This window comes from Chionomys nivalis, chromosome 5, assembly GCF_950005125.1.
Source record: "Chionomys nivalis chromosome 5, mChiNiv1.1, whole genome shotgun sequence".
Taxonomy (NCBI): domain Eukaryota; kingdom Metazoa; phylum Chordata; class Mammalia; order Rodentia; family Cricetidae; genus Chionomys; species Chionomys nivalis.
Genome location: NC_080090.1, coordinates 39,817,520 through 39,840,666, shown reverse-complemented (window position 1 = coordinate 39,840,666; position 23,147 = coordinate 39,817,520). Strand labels below are relative to the sequence as shown.

Below are 23,147 nucleotides of genomic sequence, written 5' to 3'. Positions count from 1 at the left end.
ACCAACATGGGGACATTGCTTTTCCCAGAAGCCGTAATTTGCCAAATAAAGAAATCAGCTCTAGCTGTGGGATTCTTCCCCAAAGCTGTTGGTCCAGAGTATCCCAGAGATCTCTCCAAATAGTACAGGCTATTGTCAATTTTGTTGATTATCTACCAGAAGTTTATGGTAAAAACCTACTGCCAAGGACACTATATATTGGTGACAGGACAGGCAGTGTAACAAACCTTACTAAAAATTATAGCGAAAAGAATACGTCTCATCAGACAACAATAGCCTCCTTCAGCTGACCATTGATTGGCAAAGTAAACAAAACCCTGCTTGTCTCTTGCCATTATTCACTTGAGAAACTAATCTTCACCAGCTCTTCAAACACCCAGGAGAAATCTTCCCTTTGCCTATTATGTTAATAGGGACATAAGATGTTATGAGACCTCAAAAAGAATTCTGGAGAAGACAGTAAAATCAGAGTAAGAAAGAACTGCCTTCTTAAAACTTTGTCCCATTAAACTCTTGAGTCTACCTTCTTCAAATATGGAGAATATTTTTCTGTGAGGCCTAATCTCTACCTCATTTTCCCAAACAAGACTTGAATTGAAATGTAGACTCCTATCTCCTGGTTTGGTTTGGATAGAGGCATCTGGTAGTAGGACCCTCAGGCACAGGTCATAGTACTAATGTGGAGACTTCCTCCTGGCTAGACTACATAGTACTGGAAGTTTCTATGCAGTCTGATTGGGGAAAAAAAAATCAACTGTGCTAGCCATTTGTGAACCATGGGAGTTGTAGCAACAACTAGCCTGGCAAATTTGCCCAAGGGTACAAAAGTAGCATGGATGTCATGAGGAGAACCAGAACATAAAGCCTGTTCCACTGGAGGAAACTCATCTCTGGTTCTGTAAGTCTGGTCAACAGTCTGTGGCTGGGATATCCAGGGAATAGGCATAGGGGTGAATATACTACTATAGTAGTAAACATAGACTGATTTTACATTTTCTGACCACAAGGACCCAAATAATCACACACAAACTATATTAATTAATTTGGCCAATGGCTCAGGCATATTCCTAGCAAGCTCTTATATCTTAAATTAACCTATTTCTATTATTTTATCTTTTACTAAGAGGCTCGTGATTTACTAGTAAGGTTCTGGTGTCCTTCTCCTTCAGCAGCTACATGGCATCTGTCCAACTCTGTCTTCTTTCTCCCTACATTCAGTTTAGTTTTCTTGTCTACCTACATTCTGCCCTGCCATAAACCAAAATGACTTCTTTATCAACCAATTGTAAAAGAAAAAAAAAAACATATTCACAGCATACAGAGGGGAGTCCCACATCATCTCCCTTTTCATATCTAAATAAAAAAGAAGATTTTTAACTTTAACATAGTAAAGTTACATATAACAAAACAGGTATCAAGCAAGAATTACAGTAGCTCTATCTGTCTTCAACTCCATCAAAGACCCCAAAAGGATATAAGATTACCTAAGTTAACAGGAGATACATTGTAAGCAACTTCCAAAACTCTAGAATTGACAGAGAAATCTCACTGCCTGGACAGTCACCCAAAGTTCTTTTGTAATGTTGGGGCATTCATCTTCAGCTTATAGGCCCGTAGTATGTGGCAAACTTTTCCATGAGGCAAGAAATTTGAAAGACTGTTTAACCTATATTGGCAGTTTATCAGTCACTTTCTTCTACATCTTCAGCAGAATGTCTGGCAGACTATTTCATGAAGCAGGAACCACGAAGGACTGTCTCATCTTTTGGAAAGTTGAGCAGTCAGTCACTTTTCTGTGTCCAGTTTATACACCACACCATCAGCAGTCCAGGCAAGTACAGTTTCTTGCCAAAATGGCTAGCCTTGTCACATTGAAGGCAAATTCCATAATGTGTTTCTTCAATGCCCATCAACCTCTCTGAAGAAATTGGTGCTACCAGAAGCAGACATGTCTCACTGGTGATAAAAGTCTAAGTTCTTAAAACATTTTAAATGCCATATTCTGTATGTTTTTGAAGTGTTGAAGATTATCTGTCTATATGAAATTTGTCTGTACATCTTGAAAACCTAACTAACATGACTAACAGTTTGACTATCATAGATGACTATTAATTCTTAATTTCTAATTATATATTACATTTTTAAATAAGTTCTATAACCTTGAATGAGAGTAGAAATGTACATACACAAAACTGACCTTAAATTTGTATCCATAAATCAAAGTTCATACCAAAGTAATGTTGTCGGGTTTCTGTCTCATCACAGTCATTAAGTCCCAAAGAAATCACAGAGAGGTCTACATTAGTTATAAACTGATTGATCCAGTATCTCAGGCTTTTTATTAACCTTTATAACTTATATTATCCCATTATTCTTATCTGTGTTAGCCACTTGGTTCAGTACCTTATTCAGAGGGGCAGTCACATCTTGCTTCTTCTGTGGCTGAGTCACACTGCAAAATGGGACTTCCTTCCTCCCAGAATTCTCCTGTTCTCCTTGTCCTGCCTCTACTTCCTGTCTGGTTGTCCTGCCTATACTTCCTGCCTGGATACTGGCCAATCATCATTTATTTAAAATATAATTGACAGAATACAGACCATTGTCCCACAACAATGTAAAGTATTCATTTCTATATTTTATCCCTCTTTAAATGAAAGCAAACATTTATAACACTCATTTGTGGGATTTGGGTATAATTTTCTACAAACTTCTTCCTGCTGTTTGTTGAGCAAAGTATTTTTAGGGTTCATGGAGATGTTTTTGAAGGTCTTGTTCCATCAAACTACATTAGTCTAGAAGGAATCCACAGGTTCTCATCCTCTGTGGAAACAAAAGCAGAACCTCTTTTCCAAAACAACATATTTATAAATTCAAATTTTAAAGTCAAAAATATCTTTAAAATATATATGTTGGTTTAGCTTAGCAGCTCCTAGAATCAAACATCTCTCTGCAGTGAAAAATTTCAAAGAAAACACAATAATATACAAAATCAAGACTCTCTATCCATCTTTATGTGGCTTATATTTTACTCTATTACTTTTTAGTATTTATATTATTATCTTTGCTCCTTTAATGACTGCTTATACTCTTTCTTCTCTCTCTCCTAAGCCCATGTACATTTATCCAACATTGTGACTCGGTCAGAGGTCTTTTTGTTGAATCTGTTTTATTGTGTATCTGTAATCATTTTCTGACAAGGAACATTTTAAAATGGTAAACAGTGTGGTCATAGCAGCCCTGAATGCTGGCTGTGCCTCTCCCAGCCTTTAATATGGTGGAGGTATGTTTACCACCAACTCTAGGGCCAGAAGGTGGGAGCTTTGCTTACTACGTCAATTCTGGGAAGCAGAATGCAGCACATGAAACTTTTTCTGTCTGAGTAAAAGCTAAATGTGCCATGCAGCACACTGCATAGCCTGGAAATATTTCTGTGTATGGTGGCAGGAATATGCCATGTTCTCCTGCCTCTGCATGCCTAGCAGACCCATCAAGATGCTTGCCCAGGCAGGGTGCAGAGTGGCAGGAATGCTCTCACTTACTTTCCTCCAGGCCCCAGGTGAACATACAAGCACCTGGACCTGAAGTGGGTAGATGGCCACATGGTGAATTTATGGGGCCGTGATCTATTGCAGCAATAGCCCCAAATGCTTGGGCACCATTATGTAAATGGAGACTGCTTTTACAATTTGTGGCCACTCATACCCAAATAATCACACACAAACTATATTAATTACAACATTATTTAGCTAATGGCTCAGGTATATTCCTAGCTAGCTCTTATATCTTAAATTAACAAATTTCTATTATTTATATTTTACCGCAAGGCTCGTGATTTACTGGTAAGGCTCTAGCATCTTTCTCCTTCAACAACTACAAGGTATCACCTGACTCCACCTTCTTTCTCCCTGCATTCAGTTTAGCTTTCCAGCCTCACTGTATTCTGTGCTGCCATAGGCTAAAGCAGCTTCTGTACTAACCAATAAACATATTTATAGCACACAGAGGGAAATCCCACATCATATCACCTTTTCTATGTAAATAAAACTTGCCTGAGAATCAGAAAAGTAAAATAGAAAAGTGTGTGTTACCACTGCCTGGTCTGTAAGACTGCCAAGTTGGGCTGTTTTACTCTCTGGTCTTCAGGTAAGCTTTATTTATTAAAATAAAAAATGAAATGCCACTATGGCCTCTTTAAAAATTGCAAATGCGTGTGTGTGTGTGTGTGTGTGTGTGTGTGTTGTGTCCCTAGGAGCTAGAGTCACAAGGAGTTGCCACTCTACTAACTTGGAAACCTAAATGCAAACTAAGGGCCTCTGAAGATCAATAAGAGCTATTAACCACTGAGCTGGCCCCTAATCACGGCCCCTAACTAACTATGTCCTTTAGGCAATGGGTGTGGAATGCTGAGCTTAGAAGATGAGCTTTGAAACAGATTGCTCAGGTGATACCATGATTATTACAAAATGAAGATATAAAAAATCATAATCTTTATTCACTTTTGTAATGTTAAGAGCCAAACCCAAGATGCAAAGCAAGGACTCTACCACTGAGTACATCCTCAACCCTTACTGTTCACAGAACCTCGCCGTGTAGCCCAGGCTGACCTCCACCTTTTGATCTCCTTGCCTCAGACTTCTGAATGTTGGCACCATAGGTATGTGCCACCCTGCCTGGTCTATGGTTAAGTATTAAATATTAATGTTATTGGGTATAATTCATATACAGAAAATGTGACCATAAGGAATGTACTGTTTGAAGAGAATTAACTAATATATAGCTATCTGTATATGAGACCTGAGAAAACTTCTGTAACCATCACCACATCCATCTGGATCATCCCTTTACAGTACTGTCCTCCAGGACTGAGGCCCAGGCCCACTATTCTGTTCTCTTAGTAAAAAAGGCCTGTCTGTTTCCAGAGGTTCACATCATTATGCAGAATATCCTCTTGCTTATTATTTTAGTTAATTACAAAATGATGGGATTCATCGTGCTGTGCCTTTTACTCAGCCTGTTTCTGAGGTTACTCATGTTGTACCTGCCAGTAGTTTGTTCTTCTGACATTGCTGAGCAACATTCCATTGCTTCTATAAATAACAATTTATTCGTTCATGAATTGTGGCTTGAGTTGTTTCCAGGATGAGCGATTAATACACCTAAAAACTATAATCCAGCCCAAGTTAATGCTCTTGCAGAGTAAATAAAAGTTGATTACATTTTTGCAGCCATTTCCCATCTGGTGTTCTAGTATCAATTACCAAAGTATCTTGCCACCTCTGAATAAGACTAAATGAATGATACATATTTGGGGTCTGTTTGGGGACTGTGTATTCCACTAACTTCATAGATATCCTCAGCAAACTCTCCATTCTAATTACTCTAGCTTTATAGCGAATCTCAAGATTATCACAGGAGCTCAGACACGCATGTGGAACACTATAGCAAGAGGTTTTCAAGTTTAAAACCAGTTTGGGTTACACAGTGAATTGCAGGCTAGCTTCAGCTATACAGTAAAACCTTGTTTCAAAAAAAGAATAAGAAATGAAGAGAGAGGGGGGAGAGAGAGAGAAAAGGAGGGAAGGAAGCAAAAGAGAAAGAAAGAAAGAAAGAAAGAAAGAAAGAAAGAAAGAAAGAAAGAAAGAAAGAAAGAAAGAAAGAAAGAGAGGGGTAGGGAGGGAGGGAGGGAGAGAGAGAGGGAGAGAGGGAAGGAAAGAAAGAAAGATATAGAGAGAAAGAAAAGAAAGAAAGAAGAAAGGAATGAAGCAGAAGAAAGAGAAAGAAAGAAAGAAAGAAAGAAAGAAAGAAAGAAAGAAAGAAAGAAGGAAGGAAGAAAGAAAGGAGGAGGGGAGGGAGGGAAGAAGAAGAGAGAGAAAGAAAAAAAAGAGAAAAGACATACCAAAACACACAGATACAAACAAACATATCTTTTAAAGTATGTTCTAGACTGTCTGTACTTTCATATGAATTGTAGAGTCAGGTTAGTTTCTAAATAAAATTGGCTGAGATACTGCATTGACTCTGTGGTTCAATCATGGAAAACTGAGTTAGCAATATCAAGTCCTTTAGTTCACAAATATACCTATTTAACATTTAAAATATGCATATAAGTTTTTATAGAATTCCAGTATGCAGAGCTTGAATTCAAATACTTGTTATTAAATGTGTGTAAGATGTAAATGTAATTGTTTTTGTATGCTGGCCTTGGATGTGGTAACCTCAGGAAACTGTTAACTGAAGCATGATCCTCACGACTTCCTACACTCAATGACAAGCAAAGACAGTTTCATCTCTCTCTAATCCAGTGTGTTTTCCTTCTTTTCTTTTTTTTTTTTGCCAGTTTTGTTGCTGTTTGTTTGTTTGTTTGTTTGGTAGTGTTTGGTCTGTTTGGTTTGGGGTTTTGTTGTTGTTGCTGTTGTTGTTTTATGATTTCTCTGTGTAGTCCTGGCTGTCCTGGAACTAGCTTCGCAGACCAGGCTAGCCTCAAACTCACAGAGATCTGTCTGCCTCTGCCTCCCAAGAGCTGGGATTAAAGGTGTGCGCCACTACTAGCTGACTGCATTTTTCTGTTTCCATGTCTTGTCAAAGTGGCAAGGACCTCCAAGAGAATGGTGAGTGTAGCTGATGACCAGTCCAAGAGAAGGCAGCACATTTTCTTCAGTATGTGGTGCTGACTCTCAGTTTCCGTAGTGTCTCACAACTACAGTACAATGACCTCATTCAGGAAACTGACCTGGGTCCAGTGCTATTCAGGAATTCAAGACCTTTATTCAAATTCTATAAGGTTCCCCTCTAATGTTATTATTCAGGTCTAGGGTACAGTCTGTAATCCACATCCTCTTTAGTTATTATGTTTCACTTGGCACAGCTTATGGCTTTGACCCAGGTAATGCGTTATTTTGCTTTGTTCCTCAACATGGGCTTGTCTGGAATTTTGTCAAGATTAGACCAATGTTATCCAGTTCTGGCAAAAGCGCCACAAAATTACTTTGTGCCCCCTCTCAGTGCATCCTGTCAAGGACTGACGTCAGAAAGTCAACACCGTGATGTCAACTTCTGTTTTTCATGGCTTACATTTTGATTTTCTGGCATGGAAACATGCATCCTACAAACCGCATGTACTGGGGGTAAATAAGTGAAGTGTAGGCACTTTACAATAAGGAAGCCCACAAATTGTAAGAGGAAACAAGTCAGGTAATAAGCGAAAAACGATGCCTCTGACCAGGTTCTCAGAAATAATAAAATTCCAGACTGAGACAGCACCTGATAAGAGGAGGCCAACACCATTCTCTGGGAGTTTTCAATAGCTTCCTGGGTCTGAGTACCAGCACTTAAGTTTGGAGGAAAAAACACCTTAGTTTTTACAGTGTGGCTGTTTTCCATAGAGCACCTTCCTGACCAACATGGAGTTCAGAGTCACTGGCCAGTTTGCCCAGAATGACTATGGGAGGGATTGAGTTAGTTGGTTGTAGCAATGCACTTCAGAGAATTACTGATAATCTTAGTGCTGTGGATACTGCCATCATTGTCTTCACTGTCAACTGTACTGACTCCCTTTCCCTTCCAGAGAGGCTGTAGCCAGCAGTAAATGGTCCTGGCAAACTTGCTGTCTCTGTAGTTATGTGTGTTGTGTGTGTGTACTTCAGCTGTGCCTGTTGTAATTCCTTATTTTCTCCTAAAGATATAAATATCCAAAGGAGTTTTGATTCAAAAGAAAAATATTGCCCTAACTCTAGGATCAGGAGATAGTCACCTTGACCTTGAGATATGTGGAACTTAAAAAGGCAGAGGGGGAGGGAAGAAGTTGATTTGAAAAAATCTTCAGTCATGGGAATCTGGAAGCAAATATAGCAATGACAGTAGAATTGACAACTTCCCAATAGAACCTGAAAATTAAGAGCTGCCAAAAGGGTTGTTACCACTGAATAACAAGATTTCAAGGCTTCCCTCTAACAACCAGGGCAACATACAAGTCAAATACTTGCTAGGAAGATAGAAGAACAAGGACCAAGACGCCACTTGCTAAGGGAAGTTCATACCATGGAGGATAAGTGATGAGCTCCTATAGTGTTCACTTCCAAGCTGCAACTGCCTGAACTACAGTCCGCAAAGGTGGCTGCCTTTGCAGCCTCCTTGTCTGCCCCACCCTTCCTGGCTATGCCAAGCAGCTCCCAGCTCTTTCTCAATATCCAGGCAAGGCTTTTGAAATGAAAGGGGGAGTAGACACAGCCGCGGATCCTACCTTTGGAGAAACGCAGATATGAACATGAAGGTTTCCTTTTTCTTCAATCATTGTAGGCTATTGTGCAACCTGGATGGGCTCTGGACATCAGATTCTTAGACATCTCCAATAGCCAGACACTGGGGATGCCTCCTCACTCCCACAGGGTAGAGAGGTCCCTGGCCAACAGTGTAGCACTAAGGAGCCAGGTGTGCATAGTGTTGGGTATATTGGGGGTTTCCAAAGTGTAGGTGGGGTAAGTGTGAGTGAGTCAACAGGAAGAAAGTGTGTGTGTGTGTTTGTGTGTGTGTGTGTGTCACTTTTCTCAGAAGACCAATGCTGGGCAGCTCTACTTATAGGGCTGGCATAAATAAATAGTGGGTGACTGGCAAACAGAGGTTCATTTGCCTGGAGCACCTGGGGCCGAGAAGAAGCGATCTGTGAGTGTCCCTGCCTCCCATTTCCTTTCCCTATCTGCTGAAGATACCCTTTTGTCCAACTGGGCTATTTATCCCACTGATTTTGAGTAAGGGGGATCTAGGTTTTGGTTCTAGATCAGGAGTTGTGGGGGGTTGAGGTGGAGGACATAGTAAGGGTAAATATCCTGTTTTCCTAGATCACCTTCCTTGGTTTGGTGGAAGATTTGCTTTCTGAGTGGGTTAATATGGATTAATACTATGCAATGTCTCCCCAGACCTACACAGATGGTATGGAGAATACAGGGGGAATCATGTCTTGGTTCCCAATTTCTTTTTTTCCTTTTTCTCTTTTTGGTTTTCCGAGACAGAGTTTCTCTGTGTAACAGTCCTGGCTGTCCTGGAACTTGCTTTGTACACCAGGCTGTCCTCAAACTCACAGAGATCCACCTGCCTCTGCCTCCCGAAGTGCTGGGATCAAAGGTGTGCACCACTAGTCAGTGGACACCAGAACTAGGCTGGGATTTTAAACTCAGGATGTTGTCAATAGCACAGAGGCAGGGACAAACGGAGTTCTCTCTTAGCTTCAAATGTCTATGAAACAACAGACTTAACTGCACAGGGTCTCTGACTCGCTGCCACCCAGCATTAGGAAGAACCACTGTCCTCAATGAACTCTTATTGTGGAAGCACACAGACTGGGCGCTCTGCCCTCTGGTTCCACACTCTCCATTCCCTTCCCAACTAACTTGCCTGTCTCGGATCTGAAAGCCTGTGGGTCTGCTCCCTGCAGGCTTCCTCCATTCTCAGGCAAACAGGTGATAAAACAGAAGGCCCTTTGTCTTGACTCTTCCTCAAAATGAGGCACAGGACCCTAAAGTTAAGGTGGCTCTAGGTCACGGAACAGTGGCTTTGCTCTGACTTGGGCTTATCTTTCAACACTGATAAAAGAGCCTCTGCTAAAACAAGGGTAATGAAGGGGCCCGTGAGTTCAATAAGGCATTTCTAGGGAGTCCCAAGAGACCTGAAGAAATTGTGAATGAGAAATGGACAGAAGTTTTAGCCCATAACCACCAGCAGGTGGAGAAGTGCCTCTCTGGTAGGGAAGCCCTGGCATTCATGTACCCCGCCCCTGGTTATGGTGAACCACTTCATTGTTCCAGCCCCTTTGCCTTTGTGCCCAGCCAGTGTGCTACCCACTGGCTCCTTCTTCTCTGAAAGGAAAGATGTTATCAAGGTTTAGATCTTGACTGTCCCCTGGCATGAAGACATACATGGTTGCCAGCCTTGTGGTGCTATTGAAAAGTGCTGGTCATGTTGGGAAGATTAGCTCTTGAGAAAGGTGGCACAGGTACCCTGTGTGACCAAAGTCTTGCACCCTGTGGCCAGTTCTTAGCCAGACTAAGGCCCTCTCAGACAGTGACTGAATACTTTTATTAATATCTTCTCTCGGCTCTTCCTCAAACAGCTCTCCAAACTGAACAGACTACCTAGAATGCCCCCTTCTCACACAAAGGCTTTCCCTGGATCCCTCTCAGATGGTCCAGGAGGCTTCTGGGTGTCTCAGGGTCTCTCCAGCTGTTAACTTAATATCTATGAAACTTTCTTTTTTTGTTTTGTTTTGTTTTGTTTTTCAGGACAGTGTTTCTTTGTGTAGCCTCGACTGTCCTGGAACTAGCTCTGTAAATCAGGCTAGCTTCCAATTCACAGAGACTCGCCTGCCTCTGACTCTCGAGTTCTAAGATTAAAGGCGTGTGCCACCTAATATCTTTTCTCCCTTTATCCATGAATGTTTAGTTTTGAAATCTGAATTGAGTAGATTCAATTAAAAATTGAACCAGTACCATTTCCTAACCACCCCAAAACTCTTTAGCTATGTTTCTTCTGGAATCTTCCTCATGGACTTGGTGACTGATCCAGGAATACTAAATTGCCTGGCAAGCACGTAGCCACACTCCAGTCTGAGCTCAGTGCAAGCATCTAGAGGCACTCAGATGCAGGTGTATTTATGGACCAGTGCTGGAAACTGTTGGTGCCGATCCAGGTAGCAAGGGAGATGATGCTGATGTGGCCTCAACTGAATTGAGCCAGTTGTCCTAGCATAGACAGAGAAAGGGTACCAGGAATGAGGATAGTCATCAGTGAGAACCATTAGACACAGGCAATATTCTCGTCGGGCTCCAGGGGATAGATGGACAGTATTGTCAACCCCTACCAGAGTGCTAGTCAAACAATTCACTCCCTCAAAGTCAGAATATGTACCTACTCCATAGACTGCTTTTGGAGTCTTACTGTCTTATTGCTCTGGACCTTCATCATAGTTGAAGATGTGGGCATGGAGACTTCTCATCTCCAGACTCATCAGTCACTACCTAACCCACATTTTAGAAACATCATCACCTCTTTTCACCTTCTCATCCCTGCAGGCCATGCTGCACCTCCTGTCCATGCTTGTCCTGCTCGTGCAACTCCCGGGGAACGAGGGAGCAGAAGTGAAGACCCTCTCGCAGAGATCAGTACCCAATGCCTGCACCCTTGTCATGTGCAGCCTCGTAGAGAATGGCCTGCCTGGCCGTGATGGACGGGATGGGAGAGAGGGTCCTCGGGGCGAGAAGGGTGATCCAGGTAGAGCTAGGATCAGGGGCTCAGTCTGGTGGGGTGCGGGAGGAGCCGGAATGGTACCCAACCTCGGATGTTCTGTGATGAACCTGGATGTGGGCTTCTCCCTTCCAGGGAGTGACTTTCCCCCTGGTGTCCAAGCTACCTGCCAAACACATGTCCTTTTTGGATGCAACATGTGTTTCCTCCCATCACTCAGCTGACCTGATGCCTCCCTTGGGATCTCTGGATTCTTCTTGTCCCAAGAATGGGTAAACCACTGATATTGGGGTTAACCTCTTGGGCCCTGTTCCAGCAGTTAGCAGTTTTTCAATTTGATTAAATGGTGCCTATGTGACAGGTAGTTTTAATAATTAAACTCCACTACATACATCCACAGTCCTATAAACAGATCTTAGTGGCAGGAGCTGCCTAAGGCATTACAAGGGAAGATTGGAATTCATGGGGTTTTTTGTTTGTTTGTTTTGTTTTTTTGTACAACTCTGTGCTTGGACGGGTTCCCACTTGAAAATCCATTTAATCCTTTCAAAAGCCACAGGGAACATACCAAACTTCTTTAACACATAAAGTGGGGGATGTTAAAATTGAAAGGACACAGGCTTCTTCACTAGAGACATCTTGACTACTAGCTGCTTCTCTGTGACCACGACGCTCAGAGACACCTACTCAGTGCCACAGTCTCAGTGTGCCTATCTCCAAGTGAGAATAAACAGCATGTGCCAAATGACCCTTGATGGAACCAAAGATTTTCTTTTATATTGAGTCTTCTGGGTACAGTTCCATTTTCCTGCTGACTGGGTTGGTGAAGTTTTGATGGGGTCAAATACCTTGTTTCGTACCCCAGTTTGGTTTTAGTTGGAAGAAAGACCATGACACTTAGAATAAATACTGTCTCTAGGCTACACAGGAAAAGGGCAAGAGAAGATATGTCTCAGGGAAGACGCAAAGGTGTGAATGGGCTGGGGTTTGAGAGCCACCAGGGAGAGCCAAACAAGAGGACAGGGACTCAGAGTGGAGTTTGTGCTCTCAGAGATTCCCATGTCTCTCTTGATCCCAGAAGGAGCCATGGATTGAGTGTTAGGGGATCCGTAACAGTTTTGATGACTAATCTATTTGGTAGATTTTGAAGTCCAGAATTTGTTGGAAAGGTCAGTTGGGGCTTAAGAAGAGACACTCTTGAGCAGGAGATGTGGCAGGGGGCCAAGGATTAGATCTGGGGACACTGTAGTGAGACCTCAGACTACAAGATGTTCCATCTGAGTCAAGGTATGTCTGTCTTAGCTGGGTACATATGTGATGTGGCTCAGTCACGTAACACCCAATACTTCACTCATGGGAAGAAATACGAAGGCCAATTCTGACAGAAAATTCACAGACGCCCCATCCCACCTGCACTTACCGCCCTGGGAAGGCCTCTCTTGTCAGAGAGCAGTCTTCAAATCTGGGATTTCATCTGTTTTCTCTCTAAAATAATCTACATAGGGTTTAGCCTCTAAACCCCTTCTAATCCTGCTTTTTCTGAGGACATGGTGTGCAGGGCAGTACTCTGTGAGGAGAGAGATATATTGCACTTCCTCTTCTTCAACAGTTACCCATGTCCCATGGTTTGTTATGAGTCTCTTGAAGTCCACACATTCAAAGTAGTCCGACCTGACCCCTCTTATCAGTACCCTCCCTTGCCAACTGCTTTGACTAATCTCTATTTCACATTCAGATTGGTGTATATTTTAGTATCCACAGAAAACAGAACATGAGTCACTTGTCTTTCTGTGTCTGGCTTTATATGATGTTCCTTACAACCACCTACTTTTCTAAAAATGATAGGGTTTTATTCTTCATTATGCCTGGATAATATCCCACTGTGGGTATATACCGCTTTACCCATTCATCCATCAGTAGGCATCTAGGCTGTTAGCTTATCTTAGCAGTGGTGAATGATGCTTCAGCAAATATGGATGTGCAGGTGTCTGTTTGGTTTTTTGATTTCATATCACTTGAATATATTCCCAGGAATAGTAGGATCATATGGTAATTATAGCTCTAGTTTTTCTTTAGAAAACCTAACACAATTTTCCACAACAGCTATACTCATTCATTTTCCTGTGTGAAGCTTCCCTTTTCTATATCATCCCTACCAATTGTTGTTTCTGTGTGCAATACACACACACACACACACACACATACATGGGGTTTTGAGATTTAGAGACACATTCTCACTGTAGCCCTGGCTGACCTGGAACTCACTATGTATACCAGACTGGCCTCAGAGATCTTCCTCCTGAATGCTAGGAGAGCACGTGGCTTATTTTGTTTTGTTGTACAATAGCCATTCTAACTGGGGCAAAATGCAATTTGATTATAGTTTGTATTTACATTTCCTTGATGGCTGCTGAAATTGACATTTTTTAAATTACTTTCTGACATTTTATTTCTTCTCCAGAGCAGTCTGCTCAGATAATCTGTGCATTTTTAAATTTGCTTTTTATTGTTGCTTTTCTTAATCCCTTAAATATTCTGGCTATTAAAGCTTTGCTATGTGAATATTTGACAAGTGCTTTGTCCCACTTGGTAAGTTGTCTCTGCACTCTGTTGGGTATTTCCTTCACTACACAGAGGCTCTTTAGTTTGCTATACTCTATTTTTTTTTGTTTTCATTTTTGTTTTTTAAGACAGGGTTTCTCTGTAGCCTTGAAGCCTATCCTGGAACTATCTCTTGTAGACCAGCCTGGCCTCGAACTCACAGAGATCTGCCTGCCTCTGCCTACTGAATGCTGGGATTAAAGACATGTACCACAACCACCCGGCTTTTTGTTTGTTTGTTTGATTTTTGTTTTTGTGCGCTCTTATTTTTAAGTTTTTACTCCTTGTGAATCAGGGGCTCTTCACAAATAAACAATGATCAAGTAGATAACAAGTTTATTGTTATTATAATAAACAAGTTATCTATGTAGTGCAATTTCTGATTCAAAAAAGTAAAATAGTTGGCTCTCCTGACACACACTCCCAATACACTCCCCCACATATGCACACACAGTTAAATACATGTACATATACATCTGCACACTTGTCCTGTGGTCACTAATCAATCAGTGCTGACCGAATGCCTTCTGTTGACACAGTGGCCTTGGGGCAGGGGCAAGAGCGCTTCATAGATTGAAGCTCTGCTTGAATTCACCTCCAAGCCTAGGATATTTATTTCTTATAAGTGGGGACACTGATTTTCATTTTGTGGGTCACCAAAGGACCAGGGTGTGTGACTATAGGCTCTCCATGCTGAAGAAATTCTAAAGACTTTGTCTTGTAGACATTGATCCCTCCTGAGCTTAAGACTAACTTAGGATTCATTTATTTTGTTTCTATAGGTTTGCCAGGACGTGTGGGACTCTCGGGGATGCCTGGCCCTGCAGGTCCAGTTGGACCCAAGGGGGACAATGGCTCTGCTGGAGAACCTGGACCAAAGGGAGACTCTGGAGCACGTGGTGAGCCATCGTTATGGTATTTATCTGGTGCCTACAGCTACTGCTTCTATCACAAGGCTATGCAAGTGGCAGGCACAGAACCTATCCCAGGAACAGGGAAGGAAGATGCTCTGAGGAAGACACTGTGTCATTTCAGGATGGATTATTGCCTCTTTGACCTCTGCTCTGACATTCATCTTATTCACTCCCACTGCCAAAGGAGTCAGTGTCACTGACAGAGCTGTTCCTTTTCTGCCAGGACCTCCAGGACCTCCGGGTGTGCCTGGACCAGCTGGGAACGAAGGCCCTTCTGGGAAGCAGGGGGACATAGGACCTCAAGGCATACCAGGTCCTAAAGGAGAGGCTGGGCCAAAAGGTAGGTGACAGGTGTGTCTAGCCAGTGAGGCAGAAAGGAGGAACGATAGTGAGGCCCTAGGTGTGACCCAAGGCATGGTCAGACTGCCAGGAGGAACCCAGGGTACGAACACTGAAGACGTGCACACCTCTCTCACATCTCGCTGCGCAGACAGAATTTCTCCATCACCCTCCACAGAGGAAACCCAGGCAGCAAAGAACAATGTTCCCAACTCTCTACCTAACACCACAGTTCTCTGAAAAGGCCTCCTGCTGAGGAAAGCGTGCACACTGAACATCTTCTTCCCAGTGTTTCTGTTTGTTCCCTTCTCAGGAGACGTAGGTGCTCCGGGCATGAAAGGATCTGCAGGGGCAAATGGCCCTGTGGGCCCCAAGGGAGAAAGAGGTGCCCCTGGTGAGCCAGGAGCCCCTGGAAATGACGGGGCAGCAGGTAAGTGATGAATCTATGGAGGGGCTGAATGGAGTTCTACTGTGTCTCCTGAGAGCTGCCAGGGCCTCTATCCCCTTTTCAACTCACCCATTAAGTCAAAGCTAGGATGTGGAAGCACCCTGCTTCCAAGGAGGGTGAATGTGGGGTCTCTGGGACTGCTTGTCTGTAGGGAGAGGGCTATTTTAAGGCATGGGGAGTCTTTTTCATAGAAGTTATATACATACAAAGTTGATTGCTGTGTCATAAGGACAGCCATACACAGAGTGGGCATGTGTCTGGGTTCTGGGGGAGCCTGTATGTGAGAAAGTTACATAGCTGGGATTAGGATAGACTATGTCCAATGAGGTGAAAAGGCTGGAAAATGGGCACGCGGCTTAGCCATTTCTTCTTGATTCCTAGGACCTACGGGAGCTGTGGGTCCACAGGGAGCTTCAGGACCCAGAGGGCCCCCAGGACTCAAGGGGGACAGAGGTACTCCTGGGGAAAAAGGAGCCAAAGGTGACAGTGGACTTCCAGGTAAAGCAGAAGCTTCAGGTACTGGGCCCCCCCCTCCCCCCCCACACACACACTGCTATGTAGCATTTTTCAGCTAGGCATGGTGACCTCATTAGGACAGGTGGTAAATGGAACTTAAGATCAGCAGACAGGCGGAGGGCCAATTAGGTTCTGGCGTAACTATCTAAGTCATATGGGAAGGCAACTTGGTAATTTCTTTATCTGACCATGAGAAATGGGTGACAACAGCTGACTTCCTGGTTTATAGGTCAGGCTTGTGTATCTAACCACCCAGTGGGTGAAAAATATATAAGGAATGTGTATTTCTACCCAAGAATAGGGCTGTCATGGTATTTCCTGTGGCGGGATGCCACCTGGTTTGGCTTGCCATCTGGTTCAGACTTCGTTGAAGTTCAGGGCCTAATTTAGGGACCATAAAAAATCCCTGAGCAGAAGTTGGGTGTCACGGATCTTACTTGTAATCTAGTACTCAGGAGGCTGAGACAGGAAGATCACTGAGTTGCATGTCAGCCTAGACTACATTAAACCATGTCTTGAAAACAAACAAAAACACACCAGGGAGACGGATCAGCCAGGCGAAATGATAGCCATACAGACATGTGTTCCAGTGTTCAGGTCCCCAAATTGTGGGTGGCCATGGCAGTCTGCCTGTAATCTCAGCCCTATAAGGGCAGAGATGTGATCCTTGGAGCTAACTGGCTATCTAGACCAGTCTATAATCAAGCTGGATGTTCAAGTGAGAGATTCTGCCTCGATATATAAGATGATAGGTGGTGGCGGTAGATGTCCAGTATTACTCTTGAATTACATATGCACACATGTAACATACATACATGTACATCACACTCACACACACACACACACACAACAATATTTAGAAAAAAAGAAAAACCATTCACAGCTAGAAGCTGTTCCTACAGATGTAAATCTTGATGGAAGTTAGCAAGCCCCCCACCTTGACCCTTTCCCTCTTCTCATGAATCCGGGATGAAGTTATTCTTAGGTTTGCAGCGTAAGCTTTACATTTCCCTCCTTTCCTTCCTCCACAGATAGCACTGCACTGAATCAACAGGTGGAGGCCTTAAAAGGACAACTACAGAATCTAGAAGCTTCCTTTACTCGCTATAAGAAAGGTGAGTTCCTGAATCCAACCGAAAACTGTCAGTGATGCGTTCTGGTCCATTTTGAGCTAGGGTCACTCATTTGGCTGAGCTTTGCTCTAGGTCTAGGATGGAAATGAGCAGGAGCTAAGTCTAGGGCTAGATTTGCAACTGGAGCCACACATTCAACATCCATCAACACACATGACCACCAAGTGTGATACAAGAACACACAGACCTGCACACACATCAAGACATTTGTGGTCCTTCTATGTGCTTTGGATGATGAGTGGGTATATCCGTGTAGCACATGCAAGCTCAGCCAGAATCATAAACCCTGTGGGACAGCACATGAGTACTGCACTACCTGTTCAGAGCTGCTCTAAGTACCATCCTGAGCCTATGGAGGCTCCTCCCCAAGATCCTTCTACAGACAGAGAATAAGGACAGTGTGTCGGGGAACAGCTTGGACTCTGAGCAGTTTCACTCTGTAGAACCTCTCTAGAGTACAAGCCCTCTCCAGCGCCCCAGAGAGTCCTTTGCAGACTTTCATGCATGGGTACAAAAGCCACAGCGATGGGGGCCCATTGAGTAAAAGAGATGTGACATGTTACTCAGATGAAGTTTTGTGATGTGACCCGCCACTTTAGAGTTAAAGAAGTAGCAAGGGAAGTGACTTCGTCTTGCCTCAGGTAGTCATTAACAGCTGGTTTGATTCTCATTTGAGTCACCCTTAACCCCATGCCCAAATTCTCTGAATACACGCACCTCTCAGATGCACCTTACCCTCTCTCCGGCACTTTTAAGGCTAGGAGGCTGAGGCCAGCCTGGGACTTGACACAACTCTCAGGTGCCCCACTCTTTCCTTGACTGTTCCCTAACTCCAGCACACAGTGAAGACCCTGACTGCCAAACTATGTCTACTGTACTCTCAAAGTAATACCCCAGAAAGTGTTGCTCAGTTCTGTATAACAACTGACATGTCTTGGGCCAAACATGAAAAGTTGGAGTTTCCCTTTGAGGGTCTCTCTCTCTCTCTGTCTCTCCTCTCTCTCTCACTTTCTGTGGGGGGGGGAGGTTGATATCAAGTGTTCTTTACCCTTTTATTGGTTCATTTTGTTTAATTGTGTGTGTGTGTGCGTGTGTGTGTGTGTGCGTGCATGCCTTATGTGTCAAAGTGTACCATGGTGCTCACCTAGAAGTCAGAGGACAGCTTTGTGAAGTCAGTTCTCTCCTCCTACCTTTATGGAGGTTCCAGGAATTGAACTCTTGCTGGTTATGCAGCAAGAGGCAAATTCCTTTACCTCTGAACCATCTTTCCGCCTCTACTTGTCCTATTTATTTATTTGTTTGTTTATTTATTGAGGCAGGATCTCTCATCTCACTAAACTTGGTGCTTACTGTTTTAGTAAGGTTGGCTGGTCAGTGAGGCCCTCCACACAACCCTAGGCTCCACCCGCCTCCACTTCATTGCTGGGGTTCCAGACTTCCGCCATGCCCAGCTTTTCTATGGGTGTGGTGGATACAGCCTCAATTCCTCATATGTGCGTAGCAAGAGCTTTATATATTGCGCCATCTCCCGGCCTGTGTCTGAGATTTGGTGTCAGACTGGGGGAGGGGGGGAGCTTGTATTTAATTTCTTTAAGCTCCGGTAGACTTGCGTGTGAATGGGGAACAGTGCACCCACTCACGGGGTACACCATGAAACTAGGACTCCTCTAGAGTGGAGTGCCTTTGCTTCATCACCTCTGGTTCCCTAATACCTTTCATGAGAAGGTTGGGAGGAGGCACCAGCTCCAGCAGGAATTTCTCACAGCCCCAGAATTATAGCTGGGAGCTGCCCCCACTTCAGCCCACGTTCACTCCTCTTTCAGCCGCGATCTTCCCTGATGGCCGAAGCATTGGAGACAAGATCTTCAGGACGAGCGGCTCCGAACAGTCTTTTGCGGATGCCCAGGAGGTGTGCAGGCAGGCTGGAGGGCAGCTGGCCTCCCCACGTTCTGCTGCCGAGAACACCGCCATACAGCAGCTGATCACAGTGTACAATAAAGCTGCCTTTCTGAGCATGACAGACGTGCGCAGAGAGGGCACGTTCGTTTACCCCACAGGAGAAGCCCTGGTCTATATCAACTGGGCTCCCGGGGAGCCCAACAACAATGGCGGATCAGAGAACTGTGTGGAGATCTTCACCAATGGCCAATGGAACGACAAAAGTTGTGGAGAGAAGCGTCTTGTTGTCTGTGAGTTCTGAGTCTCTAGGGGCGGAGATGGGACAATACTGGACCAGTAGATTGGCCACTGGGGTATGGCTCAGACCTGTGTGTTGCCAACATCCTAATAAAATGTGACTACCTGCCTAGCTTAGGTTCTCTGTAAAAATCAGGCCAAAGGCAGGGTTACCTCAGAGCCCAAATCTCAGAGGAATGTGCATGGATGTCTTCCCATGCTGAAAAACTCTTAGGAGAAAGAGAGATCACCCTGTTTTCCCCATTGTAGGGGATGAAAGTCCATCTCTATGACCTGCCACAGAATGTGATGCCTTGGCCCTGAGGCTCTTTTAAGCCTCAGCTGTGTTTGGCCTGACTAACAGCATCCTCTCTAAACTTTCCTCTTTGGACTTTCTCCACTCTTGCCTGAGGTCCCTGGTGTCCCCACTGCTCCTGATGGCTTTGTCTTACATACCTATTGTTCTCCTTCACCATCTAGTGGGTACACACAGGCCCTAGTTCTGTTCTCATTCACTCGAGCGTGAGATCACCCTGGCTCCTGGCTTTATTTTCCATCTGTGGGCCATTTCTGGTCAGGATTTCTTTTTGATGCCCCCAAACTAAAAAGTGGTAGGCTAGAGACCTCTAGCTGCCTGAAAGCCTAGCAGATTGACCAGGCAGGAAAGGTCTGTTCCCCTACCCGATGTCATGGCTACACCTAGGATAATGTTCCTCAAAAGCCCTATCAGTGGGGCTGAGAAAGACCTCTGCACCATTGTAATCTGATCTGGAATCTTGGGGAGGCAGGAGCAGAGGGGCTAGCCATGCTCAAAGTCACCCAAGGCTTCTGTTGTCAGACGTTTCCAGGGTATTCTATCCCCTCCACTTCAAAGATATCCTAGTTAATATTCCTCATCCATTTTAAAGTTTATTTTAATTATACGTATATAAATGTTTTACTGGAATGCATGCATGTGAACCATGTACACGCCTCTTGGTTCTCTAGAACTGGGATTGTGGATGGTTGTGATACAAACATATAGATGCTGAGAATTGAACCCAGGTCCTCTGCAAAAGCAACAGTTGCTGTTAACTGCTGAGCAATCTCTCCAGCCCCATCCTCCTTATCTTTCAAATGTAGAAAGTGAGGCCCAGGGAAGGGAGGAGACTCAGACCAGGATGACTTGGGATGGTAGGATTGGTGGGGTCATGAACAAATTTTTCTTGACCTCAAAGCTAACAATTGTATGCATTTGGTTGCTTTTGACTCAATCTTCTAAAATTTATTTTAATTATACCTGTGTTCAAGAAATGGGAAGGAGATCTGGGTGGACCACAGGCCCTTAAAAATAACCCCTCTCTAGTCAGGAAGCCTCACTTCTCCTGACCTAGAGACCGGAGGGAATTGTCCTTTCTGTATAATCTCCCCGACTCAAACCGAACCCCTCTTCCAAGAAGTCCCTTGGCACGACTTGTAGATAAGATATTGTGTTTTATGAGAAAAGCCTCACACTTTCAGACAATGTGAAGCCAACCCCCAACTAAGACTCTTTTTTTCCTTGTTCCTGGGAAAGAAAATTCCCAGCACCTTCTGAAAAACCGGTCAGTTGCACAATAAAGAACAAACAGTTCGTGCCAGAGGCCACACCTGGGCACACAGGTGGAGGGCGCTGAGAGAGGCTCCTTTGACAGGATCAGGAAGCAACTGGATCCTGTTTAAGGCAAAGTGGAACCTTTCCTATAAATAGACGGTTTCATGTATGCATAAGAGGCGCAGGGGAACAGATGGGGCTGAGCTGTCCCCCTGAGCCCTTTATTCATCCATGTCTCTCTTGCATACACCTTCATGCTTCCTGTCTCGAGAGTGGTGATTCTTAACCTGTAGGCATGACCTCTTGGGGTCCCCTTTCAGATATTTACATTATGATTTATTGCAGTAACAACATCATAGTTAATGAAGTAACAACAAACTATGGTTGTGGGGGTCACCACACTGTAAGGAACTGTATGACAGGGTCACAGCATTAGGAAGGTTGAGAACCACTATTCTAGACTGTTCAAGGACGGGAAACAGAGATAGACACAGATCACAGAGGTAAAAAAAAAAATCATTGACCCTAGAACTGGAGTTACAGATGGTTGTGAGTTATCATGTGGGTGCTTGGAATTGAACCCAGGAACTCTGGAAGAGTAGCCAATGATCCTGACCACTGAGCCATCTCCAGCCCTCCCCAGCTCATTCCTTCAAAATAGGAAGGAAAGAACAGCAGAACTCTCCAAAGAGAAAAACAATCTCCTATCATGCTGAAGGTCTAGGATGTTGATACCCCAACCCCTTTCAGAGGCTGTAGACCCAGACTGATTAAAGAGAAGAATGGAGCAAATATTTCGGAAGTTCAAATTTTACATTTTAGAGTACCTAGACACCCCCTGCTCAACACACAGGTAGAGGCCAAAGAGGTTTTAAATCATCCATCCTACCCTCAGGCATTTGAACCAAGGTCCCTTTGTAATTAGCATAAACAAGAGGTGGAGCTGGGTTTAGGTGACTCTTAAACTCTTAGGAGATATGATAATCTACACACTGCCACCTGGATCAAGAGAGCTGCTGGCATCCCTTCATACATGTCTGCAATGGGGTCTTCCATAGCAAATGCCTTGGGAAGCCCTAATTAGTTTAATAATATTTTATTTTTAAAATGTTCATTTGTTTCTTTTCCTTATTTAATTTTTTTTTTGAAACAGAGTCTTTCTATACAGCTCAAGTTGGCCCCAAACTCTCCATGCTCTTGCCCTCAACTTGTGGAGCCTGGGATCCCAGGTGTATGTCACCATGTCCAGCTAGCTTAATGTATGTTCTCAAGACTCCTCCTACTTCCTAATCCCATAATGCACAGTCTGAGAGGAGCCCTCTGAAGTTTTCCTTCTCTAGGATCCTGTTTTTGCTCTGCATCCTTTTGACACACACCACTGACAATTTAATTACTTGTTTGGGGGAATTCTCAACCGGTCTCACCGTCTGGAAATTCTCCTGATTCAAGTTCAAGGGCGTTTTTGAAAGAAAAAAAAAAAACCCACCCTGAAAACCCTTCCCCTCAAAGGAAAAGAATGTTAGTTGAGATATCAAATGCTTATCCAGAACTGGATGGGTACAAAGATGGAAAGACTTGATTGGGTGCTCTCGGGTCCCTAAGAAGGCAAGCAAAGTAATCTCTAGGCCTGAATTGCAGCAGCAGTCAATAGAGATGCTTGGCAGTGGATTTAGACTGAATAGATGATCTGAGGGCTCTTAGCCAGGACCAGAGAGGGGAGCCATCTGCTTGTGTTATTGCCGAGCTGCTCAGAGATCAGGGCATGTCATTGTCACAGGGCCTCATCCGTGACTGCCAGGCTTCTGTGAGGACTCTCACAGTAGATTTTCTGGGTTTTTCTAAAGTTTCAGAGAGAGCCCTTATGAAAAGACATAAACCTCTGGCATACGTCACTTACAGATAGTCAGAATGAGATTTGTACCTATTTCTCTCATGCCTTCTATTTTGTGACCACGTGATCGTGAAAGGATTAGTGAACATGAGGTTGCACATTCAAGCGTTCTGGAACCTTACACACTTTTGTGGGAAGTAACCACCTTGAGGATCAGCTGACTCCACTTGGACTATGAGTGAGAACTGGGGTCCATAAGTAGACATTTTTCTGATATTAATATATTTGATGGGCATTCACTTAAGAGTCCGTAGGCTGTCACCCTGCTTGTCTGAACTGCCTTTTTGTCACCGAGGGACTTACCCAAGTGAAGTCCCTATTCTAT

General features: G+C 43.8%; 1 protein-coding gene across 1 annotated transcript; it reads left to right on the top strand.

The window, feature by feature from the left end:
* Positions 1–8,578: 8,578 nt before the first annotated feature.
* Sftpd (surfactant protein D) lies at positions 8,579–19,985 on the top strand. Its single transcript, XM_057770044.1, has 8 exons — positions 8,579–8,658; positions 11,061–11,259; positions 14,616–14,732; positions 14,971–15,087; positions 15,400–15,516; positions 15,916–16,032; positions 17,082–17,165; positions 19,007–19,985. Exons 2-8 carry the CDS (start codon positions 11,064–11,066, stop codon positions 19,381–19,383), a joined length of 1,125 nt encoding a protein of 374 aa, XP_057626027.1. The 5' UTR covers positions 8,579–8,658; positions 11,061–11,063; the 3' UTR covers positions 19,384–19,985.
* The last annotated feature ends 3,162 nt before the right edge of the window (positions 19,986–23,147 follow it).

What these genes read in the sequence shown, in the direction of transcription:
- Sftpd (XM_057770044.1), top strand. Translation starts at nt 11,064, where the DNA reads ATGCTGCACCTCCTGTCCATGCTTGTCCTGCTCGTGCAACTCCCGGGG. An exon ending in GGGCGAGAAGGGTGATCCAG is followed by an intron (nt 11,260 to 14,615) that starts GTAGAGCTAGGA and finishes TTGTTTCTATAG; the next exon opens with GTTTGCCAGGACGTGTGGGA. An exon ending in CTTTACTCGCTATAAGAAAG is followed by an intron (nt 17,166 to 19,006) that starts GTGAGTTCCTGA and finishes CTCCTCTTTCAG; the next exon opens with CCGCGATCTTCCCTGATGGC.